This window comes from Alexandromys fortis, unplaced genomic scaffold (assembly GCF_014885135.2).
Source record: "Alexandromys fortis isolate MF-2015 unplaced genomic scaffold, M_Fortis_MF-2015_v1.1 scaffold_145, whole genome shotgun sequence".
NCBI classification, from domain to species: domain Eukaryota; kingdom Metazoa; phylum Chordata; class Mammalia; order Rodentia; family Cricetidae; genus Alexandromys; species Alexandromys fortis.
In genome coordinates this window covers 799784-817207 of record NW_026068049.1, presented here as the reverse complement: position 1 = coordinate 817207, position 17424 = coordinate 799784, and the positions used below count along the sequence as shown (strand labels likewise).

General features: G+C 37.2%; 2 protein-coding genes across 3 annotated transcripts in view; one reads left to right on the top strand and one right to left on the bottom strand.

The window, feature by feature from the left end:
* Supt3h (SPT3 homolog, SAGA and STAGA complex component) overlaps positions 1-17424 on the top strand; it is a 342521-nt gene that overhangs the window by 96674 nt on the left and 228423 nt on the right. The window lies entirely within an intron of this gene.
* LOC126486864 (putative uncharacterized protein ZNRD1-AS1) lies at positions 14947-15471 on the bottom strand. The gene has a single exon (XM_050119377.1). It carries the CDS (start codon positions 15469-15471, stop codon positions 14947-14949), a length of 525 nt encoding a protein of 174 aa, XP_049975334.1.

Sequence of the window (17424 nt, the reverse complement as noted above, 5' to 3'; positions counted from 1 at the left end):
TAAATTTCATCCTCTTTTGGGAGGAGGCTCAATCAAATTTGTAATTGAAAATTAAGTCACCTTGATATTAAAATAGAAGAATATATGGCTTATATCATTCTAGGAATTTGCATGAAGGGAGATTAAAAGCAAGTGAAATTATGAAAGCCTGAAAAGTCTCTGATGGAAACTGTCGATGAGGGTCATACTATCACTTTTTCATACGTAACGTAATTTGGAAATTTGAACAGCATTTTATTAGTTTAACTAATTGTAAATGAAAGCAAAACAAAGGGGTAATATTTTGCAAAGTAAGTAAAAAGCTTAAGGACACAGCTGTTTTTGTTTGAGCAGACATGAAGGCATATTATTTTAAAGGAAACTGAGGCCTGTAGCTATCTGTTTGGGAATGTCTTTTAGTTACAGTGGTGTCCACAAAAGTTAGATCTGAGTGAAGATCTGGCTAGCAGCTCCCTCTGTCCTTCTCTGTTCTTGGTAGAGTGAGGAACATCATGTGTGCAATATATTTGTTCTACTGCAGTCCGTCCTGGGCAGCTGACACCCTCTGAAATCAGCTCTTTATCTTTTTTACTTTCACTTAGCTATTTTAACATTTATACAAATGTTAACTTATTGTTTAAATGGGAACATGGAGTAACTAACCCTCATTATAGATAATCACATTCTGTTGGTGGTTGTGACTTCCTGTATTTATCCAAATAGGAAACATTATTCATTGAGAAAGAGATAAATCACTTTTTCTTAGTGAACAACAAACCAGCAATTTAAATGAATGTCTCATATTTCATTTGCTGAATAAGAATATTTTTATTTGCCAATTCTTATAGCTAGTTGTAGATTTCTGTTTTGATTTAATGCAGAAGACAGTTACAGGATAACTTTTAGTTCACAGTAAAGTGTACTGTATGGATGGTTATGTTATCCGTGTTATTATCCACTCAATTTAAGTATGAAAATTTCAATAAATTAGGGTAAGAATTAATGTAGATATTTATTTTCTTATATATGAGTTACTTATCAGAACAACCATTTTTATCTTTGATTTTAACAAGTTTGATTAGATTGAAATCTTCATCTTTTCATAAGACAGTGACATCTCTGTACTTGTCTGAATATTTAAACATGATTATTTAAGACTAATAGGTCACCATTGCATTTTGTTACTTCTAATGTAGGTTGTAAAAGTACAGAATGAGCATTTATTACATCTATATTAATTTTGCTGAAGGCTTGTGGGTAGTCAGCTCAAATAAGAAAGTGTTACAGATTTGGTTAAGAATGCTAGAGAAACCTACATTTTATCTCCCTAGTTTTAAAAATTTCTGTTTTGCTGTGATGTGTGTAAAGGGAGGCAGGCCTTTTAAGCATGAGCCTCTTGAAGCCCGCTGCCTACTGCTGTGTGCCCTGTGCTGCTGCTCAGTTCTGTAACTCTCCTGCCCCTCCATTAAGTGAAGGTGTTTGATTGCTAGACGCGTTCTCATAGCACATTCCTGGTCTGTTCCCTTAGGAGGTGTGTGAGATAGCTGGTCTCCACACATAAGTGCATGGGATTTTAGGTTATATGATATTATATGCAATAGCTGTTTTACTAGATATTTTGGTTGTGGGTTAATTTTTCATTGATGCATTAATTCTTATTTTCTAGTAACATTGCAATTTTAACATTTATTTAATACTGCTAACATTTTAGAAATATGTAAAATATATGTGAGCATTTAATGAACAAACCTTGTACAATACCACTGAGGAATTTCTAAATGTTTATTGTATGGAGGGGTCCTGGTGTCATAAATCTGGTACTCACCATATTCTCACATTTTGGCTTTATTAACTATTTGCTGGCTCCCATAAGTGATGTTGTACAAATGTTTACATTTATGATTCATTGTAATTTTAAAAATTATAAATGTTTTATTTTCTCTAGTTTGGCTTTTTATAAAGTCTCAGATTTCACAATTGACAAAGGTTATAACATTGGCCTCGGTGCCTTTCCTGCACACATTTATATCGGTGGATGGACGCTAGCTTATGGCATTTCAGACTCAAACTAACTGACTTTCCTTGGAACAGAAAAATTGTTTTCAGTTAAGCCACAGACTCCCATAAATAAAGCTCTGGTCTTAAAGAAACACAGCATTTAACTGATTTTTGAAATAGAGTTCAAAGTCATGCAGTAAAAAAAGGGAAACAATTTCTGAATTGTGAGTGCTTCTGGTACTGCTGACAGAGGACAGAAAGACATCCACAACAAAATAGGAGCTGCTGCAGGGTTAGCAGTGGTCTGAAGGAATGTCAGAGCGATGCTGCTGGGGGCTCCTGCAGAACCACCTCCTCACTGCTGAATTACCTGCCTTGCCGATCTCCAGCCCCGCAAGGCTTTGCGCCCTGCCCTGATAGAAGAGAAGGAGTTGTTGGCGTTACTGTTCCTTTTGATATATTCTTTGCTCCAAAGAAGTTACTTTTTTTTCACGACAAAAAGCCCAGGAAACAATCATAATGTGGAAAATGCTTTTTTTTTTCATACAATTAATGTGTAAGTGACCATGGAAGTCATAATTGCTCATTCCTCAGGTAACCAGAGAGAGGGTCTCAAATTACAATATTTGTATATAAATAAGTTCTAATTAGTACAAAAATAGTTAAAAATGAAGGTAATTTTTGGGGAGAGTGCAAGAAAATTAAACTTACTATATTTGAAATAACTATTAATTACATGTAGATATTTAATCCAGTTAAACAAGAACATTTAAAAATTATTTAAAAAATAAATGTAGGTCATTTCATTTTAATAAAATTTTCCATTTCTGATTTAAAGGAGCTTGTCTTCAAACGTCTCAGCATCCTTCTTAAGTAGTAGTATGATGTAATTACTCGTTAGTATTTAACAATGTGATGAAACAACAGCAGTTTCTAGAGGATGACACTGTTGTAACCGCCTGCTGGAACTATTTCCACACAGTTCCCTGTTGTCTAGAGCTTACAACAGTGATGGTAGCAGTTAGTGTGTCCTCTCTGAGGGACAGATGACGATTGCATGGTAGTAATGAGGGTGTTGGTATCACCAGTGCCTTAATTTCAGATCACATAGACTGGATGGGGCTGTTCGAGACTGTAATCAACCCTTGATCAAGCAAGCTTTCTCGAGATTAGTGCATCCCTCCACTAAGAGACTGTGTCTTGTCATCGATGAGGCATGGCTCACTGCTGTGTGGCCGTTCCCAGGTTCTGAATCTAGATTTGTTTCCATATGTTAAATATTCAGCAAGTCATTGTAACATGTTGACAGGGATATTTTTTTTCTTTTTCTCTATGTTCCTCATGGTTAATATAAGGGGAAAATGTTCTTTTAACCCAAACTGACTATACAGTATCAGGAGGAAGCTCTTTCATTTTAAATTGCAAGGTTTGTATGTTCCATTAGCTGCGAGTGTTGAATTCTGTATTTCTTTCCATCTCAGAACTTACGATTATAGCAAATGAAGTAGACGTTTATACTCTCGTTCTTTATTCTCTGCTGTTCTGAATACAAAATAACATTCAAACTTGTAAAAAGCGATCTTGCTTCAAATCAGAAAACGGTATCACTAGACTATAAATTTCCATTTGAAAAGCCCTTTGAAAAATATTCTGTTCCTGACCTTCATATTGATTAGATCCACTCTTATTTTAGGAAAATGTGATTAAATGACATTTTAAAGCAATAATGGGCAGTTTCAAACAACTAACCTTTCTTATAATATGTCATTGAACAGACCAAAAGATTTAGCTGCAAATTCTGACACTTCTAGATAACCCCTAGGTCCACGACTAGGCTATGCTGTCAAACCTGTGTTACCTACACAACATTCAAAATAGGGTAAGACTAACCAAGAAAGACTTTATAGTTTATGTTCTAAGTCAGTGCTGGTGGGGATGAGAGACGCATACCTTTATCTTTCTCCAGTTGGTATTGTTTTTCCTTCTACCTTTTTTTTTTTGTATTTGACTTGATACTTACAGGTTCATTTTCCAGATCACACATTCAATATTATCTGGAAAAATCCTGTGCTTAGAGGGGGATGGGAAAGAGGCGCTGCTTAGGAAGGACATCAGGACCTCGGCATGCCTGCGGTTCACAGTCTTCATTTTGTTTTCAGTGAGTTAAAAAAAACTAATTAATTCCATTTTTCACCAGTACTCAAGAACACTTTTTAGTTGACTTTCTCATTCAGTTCACCTTAGTTTTATATCTTTGCACAATTTGATTTTCATTTTCTGTAGTAGTTTATTAAACTTTTATAAGAGACATGAATATTCTCATCCAGTGAAAAATCATGTATTTAGTGAATCTGAAAATGTTTATCTATAAAGCATGAGTGATAAAAATTATATGATGATTAGGGCCCTTAAAATAGCTTGTTAGGTTTATTTTCCTTCCAATTCATTTAAGTAAGTAGATGGGAGTGTAGAATGTTGTCGTTAATCTTTGTTCCCTCTTGAGAATGGATCTCATTATGTTGCCCAGACTAGTAAGTACCTAAGCTCAAACGATCCTTATGTTTCAGACATATGCCTTGAGACTCCAAGATACCAACTTTTGGATTATTCATTAAGAATTTTTTCAAGAAATGCAAAATATATAAATAAATTCTGTAAAATTACGAAGTACTATTTTTCTCCTTTTATTTTATCATTTAATCATTTGTCCTTTCAGTGTTAAATTCTGTAGGTTCTAAAATCTTTTAGTATTCCTTGTTTAAATATATAAAGGAAGACATTTTAACATTGAGGTAAGAAATAGATTCTTGAATATTTATTCCATTGTAAAAACTTATTTCTTTGTTAAGTTTAACATTAAATATTACTTATTTTAACAACCTTTCACACCATGAATGTTTTTATTTCTCGAACTCCTACAAGCAGAGAGTATGTTATTTCTTATATACTCAGAACAGTGAAAATACATTCAATTCATGTTGTGGCTTTTTTACATGTTTCCTACTGTTTTGTTTCCTTCTTTTAATTTGTAGCTATACAATAAGGCAGTATGAATTGTTTTGTATTTATGCCTTTTCTCCATATTTTCACAGTATATTTTATAGAACTAATTATCTAGTAGTTGAAATGCTCACACACTTTTGAGAAATTCTAAAAACACAATTCTGCTAGTTAATGATATCCAGAAAGTATCCTATTCTGGAAAAAGATCATCTCTTCAGCGCACGTCCAATTAAACACCCAATTCGAAAGGATATCTAAGGTGAAGGATGTTTGTGTAATGCTAAACATAACCAGAGACACTGTGGTTTTAGCAAAGGTACCATTGCTCTATTTTATCAAGTGCCAGAAGCTGCATAATGAAAGTCTTTCAGCGAGTGAAAATGTAAGTGAAAAAACATGAAAATACCACCCAGCTGGTAGAGATCTTCCTAATTTTTACCTGATTGTATTTCTGAAGAAATATGGCAGGCTGTCATAAATTTTCAACATGAACTGTGTTTTTGTTGCCAATTTCCATATCCTTTAAAAAGTGCTGAAGCGTGCATTTGCTATTTATGTTTGCAGTAGACTGAGTACACTTTTACTATTTGTGGTCTGAGAAATTGGAAACAACCAAACAGTGGTGCTATGGTCTAAAAAAAAAATAAATTTTAAACAGCTGCGGACAGTATTTTTAGAATGCTAAGAGTCCTAAATCTGTGCAAGTACCCCCTACTCCTTTTTTTTTTTTAATTTAAAATGGGGGCTATGTCAGCCATAGAAAGTCAGGCTTTCATTGTCACATCCACAGTATATTAAAAAACTGAACTCAAAGTCTGCTTTTGACTAACAAAAAGCACAGCTAGCATCCCTGTGCCAGCTGTTTGCCAGAGTGTAAATGTTTGTTGTTACATGCCAAGTGCCAAGCTCAATCAGTTCATAGTTCTTATCATTCCTCAACCCTCACACGGACAAGACTATCGTACAAATGAGAAAACTGAGTAAGCGATGAGTCAAGGTAGGTTGCCAGCGTCACAACATTTATCAACAGTAAATCTGCAATCCAAGTTCTTCCCCTAGCTACAGCCCACTAACCCAAGGGGTTGGTTAAGCCTCGTGTTTTGTGAAATGTGTTTTTTCCTCATAATGTTATTAAAACGTGTATAAGTTTGTGTTTCTAAAAAGAAACTCCTGAAAATATTTAAATGTAATGAAATTATAAAGTCAAAACAGTTATAAATTAAAAAGAAATCCATGACATCATTCACAATCAAAATGAAGGTTTTCATTTGTTATTTTGTTTCTCTGTCCTGCAAATAAGTTTCTTCCTGCATAGCTTTCGTAAGATTTCTTTACACACAGCCTTGTGTAAGACCTTATCACTGATTCCCAGTGGTCAGTAGTATTTTTCATTTCATGGTGAAAACAAAACATGGTTATATTCAAAGGGCCCTGAATGTCAAGGTACTAGGTTGTTCCTGAGAGCAGGGAAAACCCAAGGGAGTTCCTCCCTCCCCTGCTCCACAGCACTGTGCAGGCTGAGGTGACTGAGGCACACACCCTTCAACTTCATCTGTAGACGTTGGGAGTTCCTCGTTTTGTTTTTCTGCTGAATATGTGTGTTTGTGTGTGTGTATGCGTGAAAACCAGTGGCCAATTATGGATGTCTCGCTCCATCTTATTTTGAGACCGCATCTGTCACTGACCCTGGAGCTTACAGTCCTAGGGATCCTCCTGACTCTGCCTCCCCAATAATGAGATTACAAGCATACATTGTTGCTCATGGCTGTTTGTAGGTTTTGGGGATCCAAATTCAGGTCTTCATGCTTGCCTTGTGAACATTTTACCAACTGAGCCATCTTCCCAGCACAGACTAGAAGTTTGGAATATTACCGCCTTTTCTTTAGGCCACATCTATTTTCACCACATTTTTCTATTATATTTATTATAAAATCACACAATTATTTGGCCATTATTTGTGCAATTCCATATCTACTTTCTTTCCCCATTTCCATTATCCTGCCACAATTAAATAGTCTATCTTCCAGTTCATTTAAAACAATCATAAATGTCTGTGAGAACTATTACTAAAAGCTTGCATGTTCCAAACATTAGATCTTTTAACTTCACTTGAAATTAGTGTTAGTGTTGCTGCAATCCACTGTGACCAAAAAGTTGAGGAGGAAAGGGTAAATAAATAAGGCTTAGACTTTCATGTCCCTGTTCATTATCAAAGGAAGTCAGCACAGGAACTCAAACAGTATTGGAATCTGGAGGCAGGAACTGATACAAAGGCCATGGACGGGGCCGCATTTTAAAATGACACAGCTTTCTTTTTCTGCTGCTGAGTCAGGACAATTTCTTTGCGGCAAGCCACCCACAAACAGCAAAAAGCTGTCTTAAATTCTCTCTGTGTCCTTTTTAAGCCCTCTTAGGTTTTACGTGGAGTTCATTAGCACGTTGGGTGCCACTCTGTAGTGATAGGAGTGGCGAGGCTGCGTCCCCGGTACCCGGCCGCCCACATGGCTAGCTTATGCCCGAAATAATTACATGGAAACTGTATTCTTTTAAACACTGCCTGGCCCGTTATCTGTAGCCTCTTACTGGCTAGCTCTTACATATTAATCTAACCCATTTCTAATAGTCTGTGTAGCACCATGAGCTGGCTTACCAGGGAGGATCTTAACCTGCCTCTGTCTGGAGTGGGAAAACCATGGCGACTCCCTGACTCAGCTTCTTTCTCCCAGCATTCTCTTCTGTTTACTCCACCCACCTATGTTCTAACCAATAAAATGGGCCAAGGCAGTTTCTTTATTATAATTAACCAATGTCCTTCCTCCATCAGGTGCTGCTTAGTGGTTTGCTCCTCATGGCTTGCTCAGCTTGCTTTGTTATGGAACCCAGGACATCCTGTCCAGGGATGGAACCACTCACAATGAGCTGGGCCTTCCCATCAATCACTACAGCATAATTCTCTACCGCAGAATCTTATGGGGGCATTTTCTCAATTGAAGTTTCCTCCTTTCAGATAAAACTAGCTTGTAGGAAATTGACATAAAACTAGCCGGCACACCACTATAGTTCGTTTAACCATTTATTGTCTCTTTTATAGTTTGGGGTGCTAGACACAGATAACTTTGCTACAAGAATATTCATTATCTTTTGGAATAACTATTCTTAAGCACTGTGAAAGTAGGATACTACTCAAGATGAGATCAACTTTATTTAGTAACTTAAATAAAAATACCTCAATAGGGCCAAGGAGAGGGCTTAACTGGTAAAGTACCTACTGTGCCAGCATGAGAACCCAAAGTTTCTATTTAGCACTTATGTAAAAGCTGGGCACAGCCAGGCTGTGGTGGCACATATCTTTAATCTAAACACTTGGAAGGCAGAGGCAGGTGGATCTCTGAGTTTGAGGCCAGCCTGGTCTGCAGAGTGAGTTCCAGGACAGCCAGAGCTGCACAGAGAAACCCAGTCTCAGACAAAAAGAAAAGAACAGCTGAGCATAGTGAAGAGCTTCTGTACCTCTAGTCCCCATCCCTGGAGTGGAGGGGGCTTATGGGAATAGGCAGCAGGCAGATGCCAGAGATTGCTGGCCAGACAATCTTTCCTATTAGTGAGCTCCAGGTGAGATTGAGAGTGATGAAGACACCAATGCCAATTTCTGGCTTCCACATGCTGTGTATTTGTGAACATCGGTACCAGCATGCATATATGTGTACACACACACACACACACACACACACACACATGAACCGACACACATAAGCAGTCACAGTAGGTTAAATTTAGTTTCCTTTGTATTGCAGATATATTTTTAAAACATTCCTGTTATTTGGGACTGTGTAGTGTGTTTGCTCTAGAACCCATTTCCTATTAGATTGTTTGGCACTTTGGAGAACCACTATTGTGCATGCGCATGTATCCAAGTAGAATGCTGTGCTGCATGCCCTGATGAAAGAGTTAGAAAATCGCCACTTCCAAAGATAGCCTTACTCTGCACCTTATCCCCAGGACTTTATTTTACTTTAAAAATGCTTTAAATGTACTTTTGTCAGTTATTTTAGACAGTTAGTTTAACGAGTGTATATTTTGTTTATAGATGTGTGGTGGTGATTTTTCTTTTTCTGTATCACTAACCAGTCCTTTAAGTACTGTTATGTTTATTCTTTTTCTTGCCAGCTACACTCAACATTCTCTTTTGACAAGAAATTTCATGTGTTGTGTGCAAGAGTAGAGTTAATAATGTAAAAGATGATTGAAAACTTCGTTTTCTGTCACCAATTAATTTAATAAAAGAGCCTTGTAAAATGTAGGGCTTAATAGAATCTTCTTGATTTTTGAGTCATGACATGAGAACCACCAATGTAAGCCATATAAAGACCAAGTAGCCAACAAAATAATGCCATTGATTTCTGTTAATTAGTTAAGTTTTTTTGAGATAGGATCTCATTATGCACACCCTGGCTGGTGAGCATCTTTTTATGTAGACCAGGCTGGCCTTGAACTCAGATACCTGCCTGCCTCTGCCTCCCTAGTATGAGTGTTTGGGATTAAAGGCCTGTGCCATCATGCGTGACTCATGTCACTGATTTCTAATGAATGAATAAACTGGCAAAGGAAGATCAAGGCCCAGATGCCTAATCTGATTCTTTTAACCTTAACATGAAACACACAAATTATACATATATATATATATTAGTGTATTCAGTGTATATGAAAATTAGGATATATATAGATAAAATCATTTCAAAAGCATGTTAGCTTAGAGAATTAATTAATGTATCTTTGTTATGTGTGCCAAGATCTTGTTATCCGTGAGTCTTATTTGTCTCAATATTTATATTTTGAATATTTAAAGAATATTTATAATCTTGAAAATTAAATTCTTACTTTTTAATTTCATATGGAGTCACTATTTTTTTAAGAAATATATTTATTGTATTACTCAAATTTCTTCACTATTTTTCAAACACATACTTTTAAGACCCTGGAGATATGTGGACATTAATTTGATGCAGTGTCTTGATATTTAATGTTATGTTATAAAATAGGTTTATTATGACATAATCTTAAAATACTCTCAACTACTGAGTTTGAGAAATGGAACCATTAAAGATTCATCACAACTAGCACCATAGTTTCTGTTTTTGTCCTGTTTTTAGAGTAAGTATCACTGAGTCTTGAAAAGTTGGCCTGGCCGTTACAGACTTTCTCTGCAACACAACTGGAGAAGACATGTTTTCTTAAAACTTCAGCATTGCTGATGTCTGTGTATCCATACTAGAAGTCAGTTTTGTTTTTTAAATATTACAGTTTTCTTTCTAATTGGCAGTATTTATAGTAGTTTACTTCTCTGCAGAAGAATGTTACCTTGGGTTGATATCATCAACTATAACTTCAAAGTTGCTCATTTTTTTCTTACCTTTCATTCTTGGGGCTAGCTGTTTAACTATTTTAGAAATGCCAGATCATAATATTGACAGAATTATACTTTTCTCATCTGAGAAAATCTTTTAAAATGCAGAAACATTTTCTTTCTGAATTCTTGATTAAGAGCACATTATTTAAATAATCATTAAGTTTCAAACAAAACCTTACTTAATCATTCTTGGGATGCTACCTTGAATTATAGTACTGTGCCCTTTTGAAAAGACTCAAATTTACTCTTCACATTTAAAGTGTGTGTGTGTGTGTGTGTGTGTGTGTGTGTGTGTGTTTGAGCACAGGTGCCGACAGGTCATAAGCATTGCATCTTTGCAAAGTTATTGCTCATGAGGTTGTGAACAGTACAGTATGGGTGCTGGGAACTGTTCTCAGGTCTTCTGGAAGAGGATCAGCAAGTGTTCCTAACTACGGAACCATCTCTCCAGCTCCTTAATCTTATTTTTTTTTTTAATGTTACCCAAGTTTCTGTGGTCCAACTATTCTTATTTTAAAGCACTGTTCACACCACCATATTTTTGTTTTTACATAGACTTTTGTTTGGATAAGTCAGAATGTGATGGGACTTTAATCTTCCCCAAAGCCTTGATTCCCCCCCCCCCATAAAGTCAGTATCAGAAACAGGATCTATAATGCAGGACTCAGAACCTGAACCTCTGCTGTAACCAGAGCACAGGTTACCCATGTGAGTGTCTGCAAAAGATGTGAGAAAAATCTGCTCCAGGAAACTGAAAGACTTTGGTGGATAGGAACACTGAGTTAGGAGTCAGGCCTGGCTTTGTGCAGCAACTGGCAGTGAACCCTTTTAGCCTTTTTATTGCTCTCTTGGACATCTCAGTCCTTTTGATATTTTTTCTCAGGAGGATCAGTGAATATGAAAGAAGTGCAATAACATATGTTAAAGACACACAGGCCTCAAATCTGAGGCCACCAATTTCAGAAGCTCAGTAATTTGATTATTATTTTCTCACAACCTTCATTGTTCTGTGATATCATGTATGCCACAGGAGTGTTCTCCTGCTTCTGCAGTGGCAGTGGGCATACATGCTACAAGAATGTTCTCCTGCTTCTGCAAGGACAATGCCACAGGAGTGTTTTCCTGCTTCTGCTAGGGGCAGTGACATGCATAGTTTTAAATTAGTCTTAACAGAATTTGTGCTTTGATAAAACTCTTCTGTTATGAAATTTAAATATAGATAACTTTTTCATGACCAAAATGCCCACATTTTACTTTTATAGACTTTAGTTATCAGTAGAGTGTCGCGTTGCAGAAAAGCTCTTCCCCTGTACTCCGTCCTCCAGTGTCAGTTACAGTTGGTAAGCCAGTATTTGTCATTATTATTTAAAGCCACCTTTTGCATTAGGAGTTGGACTCCAGTTCACACTCTGTGGACTTGGACAAATGTCTATAGTGATGTATTGATGATGGGAGTATAGTATAGATGTGTAGATAGTTTGATTGCTTTAGCAATATATATGTTCCACTTGGACCACTTTCTTCCCCTCTGAATTCTTAGCAGTCAGCGTTTATAAGTTTTTCTTACCTTTGCCTTTCCAGAGTCTTATAGCTTTAGTCATATAGCTGAGCATATTTTCATGTGTGCTGGCTCATTTTTTTTTCCTGTCAGCTTCACACAAGCTGCTTTCATCTGGGAAGAGGGAACATCAGTTAAGAAAATGCCTCCATTATTTTGGCATGTCAGTAGGTTTGTGGGGTATTTTTAAGTTTATATTCCTTATGGTAAATGCTAAGAAATTTGCCTGCAGTATTGCATAGTAACAGTACATTTAATTTTCTTTCAAATGCATAGCAATCATATTGTAAAGGTTTATTGATAAACCTTTGCGTTGGGTACATTAGTACTTTGTATATTGATCTTCTCTGTATGCTTCAGTTATCCATCATCTAAAACTTGCTTGCTTCTAAGAGGACAGTCAAAACCCGTTATCTGTATTGGATTGAATAACACTGTATGTTAACTGTACATACCGACAATGCACTAAACGCAGCAGTCATCCTGTCTGGTCATGGTTTGTAGCCCTGCATCCACTTCTCCTTATTGCCCTCTATTTCCCCTCTGGCTTCTGCCAGCCATTGCTCTCTCTGCTTGTTTGTTCTCTGAACTAAGCCTATTTATATTCTGTAGAGGTGGAAACCTGTGGTGCTTTATCTTTCCCCTGTCTGGCTTACTTCACTCAGTGTCTTCAGTTCCACCCATGTTGCTATCTATAAATGACATAATTTTGTCGTTTTGTGTCCCTTAATGGTAAATAGGAACAGCTCATTTTCATTCTCAACCCCCTAATTGCACTCACTGAGCATGTTTTCATATATGTATTTACCACCTGTGCATCATCATCATTATTATTTTTTGAGACAGCTGCAGTATGTAGCCCAAGCTATCCCAGAACTTGTAGATTAAGCTGTCCTTTCAAATCCACAGAAATCTGCCTGCCTCTTCTGGGACTAACAGTCCCAAGTGCATGACTAAAAGTCACTTCATAGATGTTTCTTCTAATGAGCTCTCTGGCCTCTAGTTAGTTCAAGTTTTTCTCATTGAGTTGTTAGAGTTGTTTGGCTATTTTCATGTAAGTCCTTTATCAGATAATTAGCTTTATCTTCTTTTAAAATACTTGTGTTTTTAATCTTACCTTATTGGCTATATTAATTTTTCAGATCTGTTTTTATTCTTTCTTGTAGATCTACTCCCAAAATCAATACAATGGTCCAAATGAGAGACTGACCGGAAATCCTTACACAGTTTTACCCTTACATGCTTAACAGAAAAGACTGTTTGTAGAAATTAAATGTATAAAAGTACTCCTAAAAATTAATGGTCAGGCTTGAAGGCATTTAGTGTGTTTTGCATCAAGAAACTTTGCATTCAGCTTACTTGGTTTCTTTGGACAAAATGAGAATTCTTCAGTTATTCAATATTTAAAACGCCACATCCCAAGGTGTTCCTGGAATTTGACTATTTCTCAAGAAATGGCAGAATTTCTTTTAATCCACTATTTTTTTATTGTCTTGTCCCATTTTGAGGAATCATATTCTATATTATCACATGGATTTTTAAATTATATTTTAAAACACTAACTAGGTTCCCCATTGAAGAAATCTGTTTCATTTGTTTTATGCAAGAGATTAAGTTTTTTAAAACAAAACCTGTGATTTGGTGAAAGCTTCTAGAACTTTACCAGTGTCTTATGCAGAGTAGTAGTAAGGAAGTGAGGCCAGAGGGCCACATGATGTGGGAAATTCTTGGCCTACTGCCACAGGGACGTCTGTTAAAAAGTTTAAATTTTTTCTGTGGTATTTTTTTCAGAAAATATTTCCAATTCCCTACATGTTAAAAGTGACCATTTGTGTTCCTTGTAGTGAGACACAAAGAAGCAAGGGGTTGCTGTGACTTAATGGTTTTCTAATCAAAATAAAATTGTTTGCTATTCATCTGTAGAAAGGGGTCTGCAAGTATGATTTTTGGTTTATTTTGTAAACAAATTCTTCTGGAAAGAGCGTTGTTTGTGTTGGTGCTGATGACTATGCGTATTTCCTTAGCTTTCATTGGTGAACACATCTTTGGGTGGTCTTTTGCCTGGGGGCATGATATAAATATTTACCTGTCTTGACAAATAGCCACTGCCCTTCTATTTACCCCCACCCACTACCCTAACCTTTTTTTTTTTTTTTGAAACTGGCCAAGTGAGTGTGATTGGCTCATGTACTTTTGTGAGGCTTGCCTTTAGAGAATTTGGCTTAATGAAATCTTTATCATGTTTGATTAGTTGAAATGATTCTGAAATATATTCCTATTAAGATCACATTATTTACATTTTAAAGACTGTTTCAAAGGATTTGTTTCCAACTTAAGAGTCTGATTTTTTCATGCCAATCCATAATTCATGAAAATGACAGACGAGAAGTACTTTTCTTTTGGCCTTTCCTTTGTTCTTAAAACATTTTGTGCATTTGGATTTTATAGTTTAAATTTTATCTACCTTCCTGAATCCTCTTATATACCTATCCTTTCTCCTTGACTGTTTTGGTTTTGTTGTTCTATAGGTCTACAATGCATAATTCCACAGTGTAGGAGATTATTAAGGATGGTTTGTGCTTCCGTTTTTAAGAATCTTATTAAGAGAAAAGCAGATATGGAGAATAAAGTTAATTTTAAACTCCCCTTTAAAAAAAAGAGAAAAAATATTTTATGTGTATAGTGTTTTGCCTGCATACTTGTTTGTGCACTGTGATACTTGGTGCCTGCGGAGGCCAGAAGAGGCTGTCAGATCCCCTGGAACTAGAGTTACAGATGGTTGTGAGTTGCCAGGTGGATGCTGGGAATTGAACGTGGGTCCTCTGCAAGAGTAGAAAGTGCTCTTAACCACTGAGCCTTCCTTTTATACTTTCTAGTTCTTTTATTAGGAAGATGGACTTTCAGAGTTACTGTATAATCTCCAGATGACACAATACTTCTAAATTCTGAAAGTCTTTTTTAATTTCTGGTACTTTTTTTTTTCTCCACAAAAAGCACTGGAATTTTACTGATCTTTGACTTTTCGTACATGACTTTTCAAAAAGGGTGGGAAGGCCAGTAATTTCCTTTGATGAGGCTTTATAGCCGTTTTCCTTTCTTCTCTTACCTGAGACTTCTCAATAAGACTTTCCAGCTTAATCAGACTTTTAGTGCTTAACTCCAAAAGCGGGTGTGCATTAGCCCTTTCAAAGTCCTTCATCTCTTTCTTTACTCTCTCCAGCTTCTCTAGTGAAGGGAGCTGACTCGAGCTTCTTTTCAAGAGTCTTTCCTTGAGTCTTTGCTCTATCAGCTCCCTCCCTCGAAGCATGCGCTCCTGGTGGTCTTTGATTTGCACCTGTTCCCTCTTTTTGACCTGCTGTCTTCTTTGTGCTGCCTGGCCTTCGTGGACAATTCTCGGTAGCCTTTCATTGGGAAAAAGTCTACACATTGTGTTCTTAAACTCTCTGGCCTGCCCTGTGCTGTGGGCTTGCCTTTCCATCTGTTTCCTCTCTTTCTCAGACACCCAACAGTATCGTTTTCGTCTCTCCATGCTGTGTTGCTTCTGTCCTGGTTTCACAGCGCACTTCTTTCCCCTTCATAGTTTCCGCTGTTTTTTCGTCATGGTAAGGCTGCTTTGGCAAGCTAATAGTCAAGAGAACACGCTTCTTCTGTGATGCTTTATATTCCTTTGGTTACTCAGTAACCCAATGTCTTGGTGCGGTTGTGCGCATGCCACCCAGGTTCCAGAGTCAGGACCTTTACACCAGTGGAGACTCTTGACTTTTATCTGACTAGTACTTGTAGATGTTGTCGTCAAACCCAGATCTTCCAACTGCTGAGAATTGCTCCCAAAGAAGATGAGGGAGATTAACTTGTGAGGAGTGGCCACAGAAGGTAACTGGGCCCAGCGATGCCAAAGAATATGTAACTGTGCTTCTAGCCACTGTGCAGCTGTAAAAGACAACACAGCTTCAGGTCCAGTGGGAGTTGTAGTACTCTCACTCCAATAGCCTCAGAGTCAGTATTCAGGAGAGTTAGCACGGTGGCATTTCTGTTCTCCTCACCTCCCGTTTGCAGGTTTTGTAGGTTGTGAGATACAGGTGAAAAAATATTCTGGATTGGGGTCTGAGCTAGAAAAGCAGCCATAGACCCCTTACTACTACTCCTTGAACTAATAGGATGTCACAATAGGTGGTTGAAAATACCATGGCAACCCAGACCTTCCTTGCTTAGAGGTTCTGCTCCCTCCCTGAAGCTCTCAGATGAAGTGTGCCATTCTCTCTCTATTTTTAAAGACATTTGTTTGCATGATATAGTTGAATTGGTAAACAAAATACATGCTCATTCATTTATTTTTATGAAAGTTCTTTCAGATGGTCTTGGTGGCATTGGCCTGTAGTTTAAGTGTTCCCAGAAGCCTAAGAAGGAGAGTCACCCAAACCTGGATTGTAAGACCCCCTCTTAATATAAGAGGAGAAAATGTTCTCAGAAAACAGCAGTGATCTAGCTATCTTAAAGCTCTTATTATTTAGTGGCTGTGTTTCTCCCTAGAAAGCAGAACGATGATTGCCATGATTTGTGTTCACAGTACCTATAAAAATGGATGTCATGGCCTCACGCGTTAGCATTAGGCAGATGTTGCTCCCACAAGAAGAGAGCTGGAGCATGGGCAGTCCTTCTGGGGTTTTCTCTCCAGCCTATCCTTATCAATATTATCATGGTCTTACTCAATTTTCTACTAATACATCTCTTGAGATCACTCCTCTACAGCTCTAGCTTACTCCTTGTCATCTGGTTGTACTGCACTTATTCCTGCTTGTACTAAAAACTTGAGACTTTTTTGTTGTGAATATAAAAGTGCTGTAAAAAGAAATAAGAAAATGAGCCTTTCTTCTATGCTCTTCTTGGTAGCAGTAGTAGTGAGAACTCCTTCAGGATCCCTAATTCTGAACAGAGGTTATTCAGTCCTGATGTGGGATTCCCCTCTGTATGCTATGAATATGTTTTATTACCATTGTTTAATAAAGAAAGTCACCTCGGCCTGTAGCAGGGCAGAATATAGCCAGGCTGGAANAGAGAGAGAGAGAGAGAGAGAGAGAGAGAGAGAGAGAGAGAAGATGAAGTCAAGGGGACACCATGTAGCTGCCAAAGAAGAAAGATGCCAGCCTCCAGCCAGAGCCTTACAGGTAGGCCACAGCCTCATGAGGATACACAGATTAATAGAAATAGGTTAATTTAAGATGTAAGAGTTAGCTAGAACTATACCTAAGCTATAGGTCAAAGAGTATTGTAATTAATATAATTTCTGTGTTATTATTCAGGTCTGGGTGTCCAGGAAATGAACAAGCAGACTACCCAGTCCTGTCATCTCACGTTGTACATTACTCTTGACAGCATTTGCTGAAGTGACTCCAATGCATAAAAATGTATTATAGTATAAGAAAGGGACGAAGAGGAAAAAGTAACCTGATGTTATATCCAGGGAATAAAAAGATTTATTCCC